Here is a 13517-nt window from a genome sequence, read left to right on the forward strand (position 1 = left end):
TCTCTCCACCTCTACTCACACTGATAGTGTCTTAGTGCCTCTTCTTAGAATATAAATTGCCTCTTAACTGGTCTCCCTGCCTCTTCCACATTATCATCAGAGGTCTTTGTAAAATATAACTTTGATTTATGTCAGGTGACCTTTTGTTTATTGTCTGAGCTGGGCACTTGAGCAAAAGAAGGCTCTATTATGCTGGGGGGTATAGGGGAAGAGATGTAAATTGGAACTTCCCCAGCAAATAGGGACATACAGTTACACTAATAATATACTTCCTGCTTAAAAATCTCCAATAATTTTCCACTGCTCACAGAAAAAGCCAAACTATAAAACTATATTTGAGGCCCTGTCTCCTCCTTCTACCCCACATGCACCCTGTCCTCCAGCCACGTGACCTTCTCTTAGCCCCAACACATCCTGCTCTGTAACAGATCTGGAGCTAGATTGCTGGGTTTGACTCCCAGCTCCCCTTTACTGTGTAACATTGAGCAGGTTACTTAACCTCTGTATCTCAGTTCCTCCTGTAGAATAGGAATAATAGGATTACGGGAGATGATACATGAAAACTTAGAGTGATGCTAGGAACACAACATTACAAATGTTAGCTGCTATCTCTCTGATATAAATTATATTCCCAACTCTATAGATTAAAAAATAAGCTTGGAGATGTGAAGCTGCCAAAGGTGACATAACTGATGGAACACGTTTTTCCACTGTGCAATGCTCTTAGTGGCTTGAGGCCAGGGAGCATCTTATTGCAGATCCCCCACCCACAAATACAGTGGCACCCAGCTCTTAAAGAATGTTTCATGAGATCAGATGGTCAAAGGTTTGGAAAGACAAAAGAATGCTAAATATGAAAAAAAAGACAAGAAGAGTGTCAGGAAAATTGGCTTAACAATTTTTTGGAGTTGTGTATAAGGAGGGGGACTTAGGGTGGTCCTGGAAGAAATAACGGCCCACTGGCTCTTGAGATGACAGGTGGGAAACACTTCCGCTAACTACAATCTCTCTAAACAAAGCGCTGTGCAATGTTGGAAGGAACTGCTTCCCCAGTCACTGCCCTGAGAGGCCTGGCGCCAAGAGACTGGACGAAATCCGGACTTCGAAGCTGTCTTGGGACCTGGCCAGGGATCGGGGAAGTTGTCTACAGACACTTGCTCCTGCCGGAGCCTGTCGGTTCCACGCGGTCCCTACCGCACGCCCGCAACCGCCGTGCGAGGCCTCACTTTCCCCGCCAGCGGGGTGGGAGGAAAGCCGTGGCCCGGAGACTAAGCCGCGGGCCAGCGAAGGCGGAGGAAACACCGCCGGGCCGGAAGCGCCCACAACTGCTTCCGGGTCAGGGGGCAGGAGCCACCATGGAACCTCGCAGGTTTGCGGGGCTGAGGGAGCAGCGGGCGGGCTTCTGAAGCGGATAGAAGCGCCGCGCTGCCAGGGCCACCGGTGACACGCAGGCCGGTTCCGCGGCCGCCGCCATGTCGGTGCTGGGCGAGTACGAGCGACACTGCGATTCCATCAACTCGGACTTCGGGAGCGAGTCCGGGGGTGGCGGGGACTCGGGCCCCGCGCCCAGCGTGTGTCCGGGGCCGCGAGCGGGCGCGCCGCCGCCGGAGCAGGAGGAGCTGCACTACATCCCCATCCGCGTGCTGGGCCGCGGCGCCTTCGGGGAGGCCACGCTGTACCGCCGCACCGAGGTAGCGGCGCGCCTCCGGCCTTCGCGGCCCCGCTCTCCCCGCGTCTGGCGCCGGGTCCTCTCATGCTCCGGCGCCCGCCCGGTATAGGTCTCGGGGTCCTCCCCACCACTCTTCCAAGTCACCCGCACTAGGGATTCGTTAGACCACTGGTTTACTAGCTGCTCGTTTCTGTTTAACCCGGGGAACGGAGCAAGTCATTGAGCCTTCTCTTAGCCTTAGTTTCCCCATCTATAAAATGGGGTTAGTAATAGCTACCTTTAGAATAATCTTTATGTGAAAGGTTGTTTTGAGAATCAAGCGGAGGTGCTTTACACAGTGTAAATTAAACTGGTACACGAATATGAGGAGGTATCAAAATCTACTTCCTCTCATGCTGTATAGCTCTCCAAGGTCAGGGTCGGGAGGACCAGCATAGCTTCAAAACATTCCCGTAGTTATGGCTGCTCCGGTATCTTCAGGTTAAGACGTGAACGCTCAATTGGAAATTTTTCTTGAAAACCATTGGGGAGACCGTGGTGTATTGGTTTTATTAATCAGTGTATGTATCCAGCAGCGTTTACGCCTGGGGAGTACTTTTTTGTTAAATTCTAAGCCATTAATTCCTAACTTTGGGGGGGCGGGCACAAGGGCTCCTGGGAGAATCTAATGTAAAGGTAATCGCCCCGTCCACATTTGCACATATACATAGTCTTTGAAGAGTTTTGTGGATCACTGACCCCTAAATTCACAATGTGTACTGATCTAAAACCACGTAGTGGTGACTCCACCTGTGGAAACAAACCATAAACTGATTTTGATCATTAAAGCCGTAAAACTTAAGCTTTAGAATAAGCATTTAATGAGAACTTTTTGGGGTTACTGAAGGCAGTTAATCCATCTGATCCATCTGGAGTTATGCGTGTTCCAAACTAACATAGTTTTAAGGCTGAAAGATGGAGGAGAGAGGTGGTTGCCAGAGAATATGTGTTCTTTTTTATCCTAATGTCACATTAATATATGATGTTAGAGTTACTCTCAGTATTCTGTTTTCTTATTTGTACTCACAATATGAGAAAGAAGAGATGAGCAAGTGTACCTATTTTATAGTTAAAGAAACTAGGGGTATATTTAAGTGACTTGCTCACTTAAAGTAGAGTAAATCTTCGGCTAGAACAAAGTTTTACCCTTGACCATGCCTTTCCATTATTATCATGTTGAACTTAATTACTGAGGTTGTTTTAACTTAAATTTGATTACACTTCCCCAAAACTGCAGTACATTATCCCTATCACCAAATATTTATTAAATCTGTGTCTTTACAAGGTTTAATTAGAAGGGACCATTCCCTCAAGAAGCTTATATTTCAATGGGAAGACAAGTTAGTAAACAAATAACATTTAAGTTGTATGTGTATATAAATGAAAAGATGGACAAATCATTTCAGTGAAAATTAAGGGAATGGTTGCATTGAATAAATGTACAGCAGAAGGTTCATCAGGACCTTCTGAAAAATATTTAAAAGCCTAGCAGAGCCATTTTAAAGGATGGGAAGGGTTATTTACGGGGGCGGGATATTCCTGGGGTGGGGAGCAGTGTCAGGAAAGGGTTAGAGATATTATAAAAGGGAGTGGATATTGGGAGCTGCATGAATGGAGAAAAACATGTAATACATAAAAGTGACGAGATAGAGTTGCAAAATGGGCCGTATGAGTTAAGGAAACTCAAAGCCCTTAGCCCTTGCTCTTATCCAGAAAGGGTAAACAAAAATCACTAGAGAAATCTAAATTTATAAAATTAGAGACAAATTTAATATTTACATTTTATAAGAAACTGGTTACCCATAGATAACTACTTTCTAATTCTCTATTTTTCCAATATTCTAGCCCTACTACAATTCTCATCATGACTGTCATAATGTCCCTCAACAGAATCTTTGAGATTACTTCCATCCCATATTTTTACCTGGAATTGACATCATGCAAATTAAGTGTAGCAACAGTGTCCTGTAGCAAATTATGATGCTCAGTTGTGTGCAGAACCTTTAAAGTCCCTTTGTGTTTTTCGTTTAAAGGAAAAAATAAAAGCAGTCAGTCTCTGCCCATCTAGGAAGTTTTCTTTCTAGGTTTACAGATCCGCGTGTGGATTCATTCTCTGCCAAGCAAGAGGAAAGTACTATACCTCTGTTGCTGTGTTGTAGGATGACTCATTGGTTGTGTGGAAGGAAGTTGATTTGACTCGACTGTCAGAGAAGGAGCGCCGTGATGCCTTGAATGAGATTGTTATTCTGGCACTGCTGCAGCATGACAACATTATTGCCTACTACAATCATTTCATGGACAATACCACCCTGCTGATTGAGCTGGAATATTGTAATGGTAAGGTAGAATTCAGTAGGACTCCCTCCAAAAAAACAATCTTGTGCTCATACTTACTTTTAAGGGGATTAAAAAAGAAAAAGCATATACAGTGATAAAAACTGTAAATGAGTTTTTCGATTTTAGAGAATTAGTTCAGGCCCTGGAGAGTTTGAAGTGATGTACAAAATAAAGGGAGGAATTTTCCCCTGCATACTCAAATTCTGCCTTATGATTATAGTTCCATCTTCAAATTACTTGTTCAGTTGGATTTTATATTCATTTTCAAGTTTTCTTCCCTCATGAAATGACAAGAGTTAAGCATTTAGAGACATACTGTGGCTTGATAAAATAGTTAATGAAATCTTACAGGTGAAACTGATTTATATGGACTTCAGTGAACGCTGTCCTATTAAAAAGTGGTCCAAAGATCATAACTGAATGAAAATGATAACATAATAAGGCACAGCCTTATTTATCTGGTCTCTGATTTCTTTGGACCATTTTGCTTGTGAGATAGCAATATGGTCTAGTTGTTAAGAAATTAGGCTCTGAACCCACATCCCAAGCTTCACAACTGTTTAGCTCTGTAACCTTGTTCAAGAAACAGTTTTTCTGTGTCTTAGCTTATGAGTTTATTGATAACAGTTGATAACTTACCTCCTAGGGTTATTGTATTTAATGACTATGTAAAGCCCCTAGCATAGTTGGTATGTAGTAGATGTTTGATGCATACTATACTGGCTACTAGCCTTCTCATTACATAAGAGAATCTCCCCAGGCCTTTTTGAGCCACATGCTATAGTGGTCCCAGCATATTCCTCACTTAAATCTCAGAAAGCTCCCACATTGTAACTTTCATGTCTAGACTCTTGTGTATCATGGTTCCTCGTTCTGATCAACTCTAAATGTACAAGATTATAGTACAGATTTCTGAAGTAGCAGAAGCCTCAAGTAGTTAACTTCCTTTGTGGTTAGGAGGATCTAGAACAAGTGGTACATTTATTGAAATTTTGAGTTACTAAATTACAAGGGGAAAAAAAGTTGTGAAACTTAGCCAGAACTAATGTGTAAGTTATAGTTGCAGGTAGAAAGTAAAGTGATCCATGATCATTTGTAGTCTGTATTACTTGGTAAAGGAAAAGAAAAAGCAAATTCATGCCTATTCCACAGGAATGAATTAGTAAAGGGAGTAATATTTGGAAACAGTTTAGGGCAGCGATTTTCAGTCTTTTTCATCTCATAGCACACGTACACTAATTACTAAAATTTTGCAGCACCAAAAAATATTTTTTTGCTGATCTAAAAAAAAATAGGTATAATTTTGATTCATTCACACCAGACAGCTATTGTGTTGGCTGTTGTCATATTTTTATTTGACAATCTAAGGGAAAAGGGTGCAGTGCTCCGACTAAATAGGTAGTGCATGTATTCAGAATTCTTGCAACACGCCAGTATGCCTCTTGTGGCACATCACTTTACCACTGCACACCAGTTGAAAATCACTGGTCTAGATTGTTCCTTAAACTTTGGGAAATTTTTTCAGTGGAAAGAAAAAGAAATTGATATACACCTGTATATACAAAACATTTTATCACTGGTGTACCCAAATGTTCTAGTAGTCACACGGAGAGTTGTTAAAAAATGTTGCAGATTCTTTTAAAAGGAGTTCTAGAAAAGAAAATAATCTGATTTTGAAGACATTCGAGGTAATTTCACTAATTGGGGTATTATAGGAATGATCTTTACTCTCTGTTCAAAAATATCTTACTTCCTGTTTTTGTATTGAGCTTCTTTCAGTAGGGAGGGGAATCTTTGAAGAATATTTTTTGATACAGTCCTTGAGAGATGTTTTGTACCCTTGTGAGGCCAAGAGGAATCAGGGGTTTCCTTTGGAGAAAGAGAATCCTTTATTTCCTTGTGTTACCTGTTAAAACCCTAATAGATACAGGAGCCAAGCTTTGGTCTCTATTAAGTAATTCAAACCTGTCTCTTGTTTAATTGCAGGAGGAAACCTGTATGACAAAATCCTTCGTCAGAAGGACAAGTTGTTTGAGGAAGAGGTAATTCATATTTCTAGGATAGGATGCTAGAATTGTAATATGTTGCATTCTGGTTCTGTATTAACTCTTCCAACAATGAAGAGTATTTTTTTTCCTTTTGTTCAGACTCCTTCCAGGCTCTGGTTGATATTCTTGAGAAAGGAAACCTCTAACAAGGAAGCTGTCTATAGCTGCTTCCTAAACAATTTACCTCCACATCATGATTCTCTATGGGCTTTCTTTCCTGGTTCTGTTACTGCATACTGGTATGCCCAGTTTTCTATACCTTTGCATTCTTCCCGGATTTCTTTCCACAAGTGTGCTTCACCATACTATATTTTATAATGACATTGGAACTATTTTACGATGACCTGCTTTTTTTTTTTACCCCTATCAATTTTCTTTGCCTGTTCAATCTACAAGCAAGAGATGTCAAGTCATGTTAAATCATAACCTCTGGTTGCAGCTTCCTTTGTTTTATTTGTTTGAGAGAAAGAGAGTATTTAAATCAAATTTGTTTATTTGTTTCCAGCCCAAATATAATTTATTTTTTCTCTGCAGATGGTGGTGTGGTACCTATTTCAGATTGTTTCAGCAGTGAGCTGTATCCATAAAGCTGGGATCCTTCATAGGTAAAGAGTGAAAGAATATGGGACTTACTCCTCCCCACCAATCCAACCCCCACCTTGGGTACCTCCCATCAGCACTATTATTATTATTATTATTTTTTTTTTTTTAATATATCTTTATTGATATCAGAGAGAGGAAAGGAGAGGGAGAGAGAGATAGAAACATCAATGATGAGAGAGTCATTGATCAAGCCCACAACCGGGGCAGGTGCCCTGACCGGGAATCGAACCCCGATCGCCTGGATCCCAGGTCGACACTCAACTGCTGAGCCACGCCCGGCTGGGCAGCACTCTTATTTTCTTAATTAAGCAGTTAAGGCTTTTACAAATGTGTGTGTGTGTGTGTGTGTGTGTGTGTGTGTCTGTGTGTCTGTGTGTCTGTGTGTCTGTGTGTGTCTGTGTGTGTCTGTGTGTGTAGACACACACATATATGTAATTTTTATTTATTGATTTGAGAGACAGAGGAAGGGAGAAAAAAAACATCGATTTGTTGTTCCCCTTATTAATGCATTCATTGGTTGATTCTTGTATGTGCCCTGACCCAGAATCGAACCTATAACCTGTGCTCTAACCCCATCCAGGGTACGTTGGTATATCTTAGAAAGGAAAGTAACGAGGGGTGTTATCTTTTCTTCCTGAAGTTAAACCATGTTTGTGATCTTGGAAGAATTTCCTCAATACCTAAGTACTGCTCAGTCATTTATTTTATTTTTTTATATTTTATTATTTTATTTTTTTGTTAATCCTCACCTGAGGATATTTTTTCCATTGATTTTTAGAGAGAGTGGAAGGGAGGGAGAGAGAGAGAAACATTGATGTGAGAGAGACAGTTGGTTGCCTCCCGCACGTGCCTGACAGGAGCCAGGGCGAGAATCTACAACCCAGGTACAAACCCTTGATGAAAAATCAAACCTGTAACCCTTTGGTGTGCTGGCCAGTGCTCTAACCACTGGGAAACACTGGCCAGGGCACTGCTCAGTCATTTCTTTGAGATTTTTTATTTTTTTTAAAATACATTTTTATTGATTTCAGAGAGAGGAAGGGAGAGGGAGAGAGAGAAACATCAATGATGAGAGTCATTGATCAGCTGCCTCCTGCACGCCCCCTGCTGGGGATTGAGCCTGCAACCTGGGCATGTGCCCTGACTAGGAATTGAACCACAATCTCCTGGATCATAGGTCGATGCTCAACCACCAAGCCACTCTGCCCAGGCTTTAAGAGATATTTTAGAGTTCATTTCATTAATTCATCAGTAAACCTAGAAGCCACTATGAGAAGTAGTACTAGATTGGTTGGAATTCAAAGTGAATGTTCTCTCTGAGCAATAATTGGCAATTGTTTTTAATTTCATAATTCTTTTAATTTGAATCTAAGGCCTATTTATTTTGTATAATTAATTGTACAGTTTTACTAGATCTTGTGGGGGGGGACAGTTTTCTGTTCATTTTTTTGCTATAGGAGAGAACCATTATGAACATTTCCACATCATTATATCCTTGAGTCATTGACCATTGTTAGAGCTTAATGTTACTACAGCAGTATTTTTTTTGTTGATTTATTAATTGTTAACATATATGTCTTGATAGCTATTGAATGACTACTGTTGCATATTTTCAAAAGTTACAAAGAATATTGTTCTGATTTTTTTCGCACCTTTTAGTAAAGGAAGCTAGAGTGTAAACCAGGCAAAGTTTATTTGTTTAACATGTGGTCAGTTCATCTTTAGAAAAATAGCCTCTTCTCTTGCCTTACTGGATTTGAAACTTTAATACCAACCAAGTGTTAAAATTGCCTTGATATCACTTTGTTCAAAGCATAAGCGGTAATTGAAGAGGCAGTGTACCTTTTATAATTACCTGGGGCACCATTTTTTTTGTCTTACCCTCTCAGCTTCAGAGGTATGGGAGGCATGCCTGTGCCATGAAGCCCTGGAGGAAGAAGTTAATCTTCTGCCTCCACTCTCCCAAGTCCCCTTTTCAGTGTGAAAGTACTTGTGAAGGTGATGACCAGTGTTTGGATCCATAACAGTCTGAGCAGCGGTGACACAATCATTTTTATTCTGTACTAATCCTGGGTGCAGTGGGAGATGAGATAAAACAATTGACTATATGGCCTTATGCTTTTTTTTTTCTTTCAGAGATATAAAGACATTAAATATTTTTCTGACCAAGGCAAATCTGATAAAACTTGGAGATTATGGCCTAGCAAAGAAACTTAATTCTGAATATTCCATGGCTGAGACGGTAAGTATGTCTCCCTTGTCTTATTTTTTTCCCTTTTCCTTTCTAGCACCATGAGGTTTAACTATACCCCCTAAATCTTGCATCTTTTTCTCAGTATTCTTGCAGATTCTCCATACTTATCACATTGTTTGCGGGTAGTTTTTATCGTGCGCTCTACTACCAGTATGAAGCAAATCTACAGGAGTCTTTTTCCTGGGCTCACTAGGTGTTCTTTCAAGAGTCATTGTTCACATTACAGCTCTGACCTCATAGCCCTTTCTGACACTTACTAGAGACTTTTCTAAAAGCAACAAAATGCTTTACTATTTTTTCCAGCCTAGAACCTTTAGTAGATTTCACTTTATCTCTTATTTAACATTTGAGCTTATGATGTTAGATATCTCTTTTTGTGTTTTCTTTGAAATTTTCTGGTCCAGAAGCTCTCTATGACAAATAAAGGCTGATACCCAGAAAACAATCTGATCTTTAATATTATACACAATCTGAACTGCATGGCTCTGTTCTCACCTGATCCTAAGAAAGATCATTAGTAAAGAATAGACATAAGTTGACCTTAAAGGACAGTGATCTCATCCTCTTAGGAATTATAAACCCAATTATTACTCTTTTGGTTTCACAGTGCTCAGTCCTTAGAAGAACGTGAAAATGTAAGTTTAATAAAAATTAGTTTTGTTCTGATGTTTTTTGATAATGTTGAGATATGCCTGCAAGCAATATTGAGATATCCAAGGATACTGATGGCCGGGGCTGGGATTCTCTGCTTCAGGGACTTAGTCTGCTTGTGTGGTGGTACCATATTGAGCTTCCGAAGAAGCAGTCATGTCTTATGTGGATTTTTCTCATCAAGTCTTGATAAAACCAAGACTTGACTTTTATTAGCCAGTTAAGTGCAAAGATGGAATGATATAAAAATTTATAAATGCTGTGTAAGCCATCTGAAAATTTCTTTGTGGATTAAAGATGGCTCTCAGTTTTATTAGAATTTCTGGGGCACTCATTGTCTCTCATCTTGGGAAAGACATGACCTTCATTCAGGACATTTTTATTTGCAAATTTATTCTTGAATTCAAGAATTCTTTTTCAGCCATAGCCGTTTTTGCTCAGTGGTTAGAGTGTCGGCCTGTGGACTACAGGGTCCCCAGTTTGATTCCGGCCAATGTGTACCTTGGTTGCAGGCTCAATCCCTGCTCCGGTTGGGGCATGTGCGGGAGACAGCTAATTGATGTATGTCTCTCACATCAAAGTTTCTCTCTCTACCCCCTTCCACTCTTGCTGAAAAACAATGGAAAAAATATCCTCAGGTGAGGATTTAAAAAAAAAGAAATCATTTTCAAATTTGAAAGAAATTCACTAGCTATGTTAGTATTACAGATGTCAAATTGAGCCATTTAAAAAACTTTATTGCTATGCATTTCAGTTAAAACTTTTAAGCCCTTTATTCAGTTACCTTCTTCCCATTGTCAGTCGTCCCCCTATCCCCCACTTCGGTGAACTTTTACTTAGTATGTCTTTATCTGTATGAGGTTTTCGGTGAGCGTTGAATGCCTACAGTGTCTGTAATCCAGGAATCACAGAGCCATTGTGGCTCCCAAATTCCCACAGTACCTTTACCACAGAGATTGTTTCTTGAGATTGGTCTAAGAGATTTCTCCCCATAGTGACATCATCTCATAAAAACCATTATGGGATATGCTGATGAATGTTTTATGGTTGTTATCACTAGTTCCTGGGAAATTTGATTTAGTTGTCAAAATATTAGTATAGTTACCTCAGAAAAGAAGTTATTCTTTGATTGTTTTCTTTGTTCAGCTTGTGGGAACTCCATATTACATGTCTCCAGAGCTCTGCCAAGGAGTAAAATACAATTTCAAGTCTGATATCTGGGCAGTAGGGTGCGTCATCTTTGAACTGCTTACGCTAAAGAGAACATTTGATGCTACAGTAAGTTGATGTGTTATCCCCACATTGTCCTTGCAAATGGTACAACTTGATTGAGATAATCAACTTCATTTATCCCTGAGCTTCTGATTTCTTGAACAAAAAATCAACTGTAGGCAAAAATAACAACCAGTGTCCTGGCCCTGGCTTAGTAGTATATTATTAGAGTACTGTATACCAGATTTATCTCCAGTTTGAATCCCCATTGAATAATCATAATCAAGTATCTCGAGTACTGTGCTTGAATTTGTTAACTGTAACTTTAAAACTGGCTCTAGGATCGACTGTGTGATGCCATTTAACTTCTTATGCTTTAGCTGCATCATTTCTTTAAGAAGCTAAGGCAGGTTATATAATACTCATGAAAGTGTTTTGATCTTTTTTATGAAAAATTACTCATTAAATATCGTTATTGTTTTATGGGTAACAAATCCCTTTAAGTCGTTTTTTCTTTTCTTCTTAAGTAAAGCCCATTGTAAAACAGTTTTTCTCAAACGTTTATACACATAGGAAGTCACCTGGGCACCTTGCTAAAATGCAGGCTCTGAGTAAGTCTGGGGTAGGGCTGATAGCTTCCAGATGATGCTAATGCTACTTGTCTATGGACCACAATTTGAGTAACAAGTGAGTTCACTTCCAATCTCCTTTACAAACCAAGTGTGAGAACTTAGGCAAATCACTTCATCTCTTTGATCCTCTATTTTATCTATAACAAAGAAAGAATATTCTTCTCACAGAGATGCTCTGATAATTTATATAAAAAATGCAAATGTAAGATAATACAAATGCATTGGCCTTTCATGAGACCTATTTATTTTTCTAAATTCTTAAGCTTATTCTGGTGGATCATCTAATTCTAAATATTACAGTGGAAGGAAAATGAGTTTTGGAGTCAGATACTTTGGTTGGAATTATGGCTCCATTTTTTACTTACCTGTAGTCTTAGGAAAGTTACTTTACATCTCTGAATTGGTAAGGATAATAACCTCCTTGTGTGGTGTTTGCAAGGGTTAAAAAAGATCAAATATATAACATGCCTGCCTAGCTCATATTGGCCTCTGTAAAGGTGGTGATGGTATTATAATAATAATATCATTATAAGCTTATTATTATTATTCACTACCTTGTTTGTTGGAGCATAGTATTATCTATATAACCATTATTAGGATATATAAGTTAGCAGGCAAATTAATTGGCAAAGGAGGTACTTAAAGCCAAGAAGCATGGCTAATCTTGCTTTCCTTTTGGGGGAGGATTCAGTTGAAGGGTCAGATTATAATATACTCTGAGTATTATGCTATTTGCCACGTAGTCATATCTCCATGTTGGCCAGTTGGCTTTATTCCATCTGATAGCAGCAGTGCATCCCTAACCATTTCTGATGATACATAGTAATAGTTATAAAAAGAAGTTAGACCTAATGCAAAAATATTGCCACTTCTTTAAATAATAGTCACAGACATCTCAGAGTCTCTACTCCTATTTTATAATGTCATCTTTATAAAGCCAAGACAGTGCAATCACCATTTTCTTATAGAATCCACTCAACTTGTGTGTGAAGATTGTACAAGGAATCCGGGCCATGGAAGTTGATTCTAGTCAGTACTCTTTGGAACTGATCCAGATGGTCCATGCATGCCTCGACCAGGTGAGTGTGCTTACAGATCAATTCAGTTGAGTGTTTTTCCTTTCAGCTTTAGCGTTTGGGGTACGACAGGTGAACTGCACAAAGCTACATCCTCCTCCCTAGGCAGGGTGTGAGCATTGGCAGTCACTGATATTTGTGGGCTTCAGCCAGCAGATTCTTACTTTATTCTGCTTTGTTCTTTATTAATTTGTGAAATTGTGCTCTGTTTTTCGGGGGGTTTTTTAAGGGATTTCCTTTTTTTTTTTTTTTTTATCTCACCCAAGGATATGTTTTTTATTGATTTTTATAAAAGAGAGAGGAAGGGCGGGGGAGAGAGAAATATCAATGTGAGAGAGAAATAGCGATTAGTTGCCTCCTGTATGAGCCCCAACCTGTGATTGAACCTACAACCTAGGCATGTGCCCTGACCAGGAATAAAACCTGCAGCCTTTTGGTGTATGGGATGATCAACTGTGCCACCTGGCCAGGACTGTGCTCCATTTTTTATGATCAAGAATTTTGTAACTTGATTTTATAAAAGTATGGTCAGAGGTAATTTAGAGTTCTTAATGTACAGAATATATATATTTCTAATATCTCACAGTTTGCCTTGCTGTATAGCTCTGTGTCAGTATTATTCAAGGTATGGTTCATGAACCACAGGCGTGGTGGGAGATGTTACAAGCAAAATATGAAGATTACTGGGCCCCCAGACCAACTAGTTCAGAATCTCTGTGAATAAGCCCAGATATCTTTATTTGTAATAAGCACTCCACAAGATTCTTATATTCCATATATATTGAAATTTGAGAGCCACTGCCCAAATGAACAAATGAGGAAGTCGCATTTTCACTCATGTACCAGTGTTAGTGTTAATGAGATAAACATGAAGCATGGAATGTGACATAAGAAATTATGTTTTTTATTTTTTAATTTTTTAAAAATATATCTTTATTGATTTCAGAGAGAGGAAAGGAGAGGGAGAGAGAGATAGAAACATCAATGATGAGAGAG

The 13517-nt window shown here is 39.5% G+C and overlaps 1 protein-coding gene across 2 annotated transcripts in view; it reads left to right on the forward strand.

Annotated features, from left to right (window-relative positions):
• The first annotated feature begins 1390 nt into the window (after window positions 1-1390).
• Window positions 1391-13517, forward strand: part of NEK9 (NIMA related kinase 9) — a 35263-nt gene continuing 23136 nt past the window's right edge. For both annotated transcript variants that reach the window (XM_087819033.1, XM_087819037.1), the window contains exons 1-7: window positions 1391-1691; window positions 3868-4045; window positions 6032-6087; window positions 6628-6698; window positions 8833-8938; window positions 10748-10879; window positions 12414-12524. In XM_087819033.1, coding sequence (XP_087675159.1) covers window positions 1473-1691; window positions 3868-4045; window positions 6032-6087; window positions 6628-6698; window positions 8833-8938; window positions 10748-10879; window positions 12414-12524 — 873 coding nt within the window. In that variant the 5' untranslated portion in view covers window positions 1391-1472. The remainder of the gene's footprint in view (window positions 1692-3867; window positions 4046-6031; window positions 6088-6627; window positions 6699-8832; window positions 8939-10747; window positions 10880-12413; window positions 12525-13517) is intronic.

This window comes from Miniopterus natalensis, chromosome 1, assembly GCF_054644295.1.
Source record: "Miniopterus natalensis isolate mMinNat1 chromosome 1, mMinNat1.hap1, whole genome shotgun sequence".
NCBI classification, from domain to species: domain Eukaryota; kingdom Metazoa; phylum Chordata; class Mammalia; order Chiroptera; family Miniopteridae; genus Miniopterus; species Miniopterus natalensis.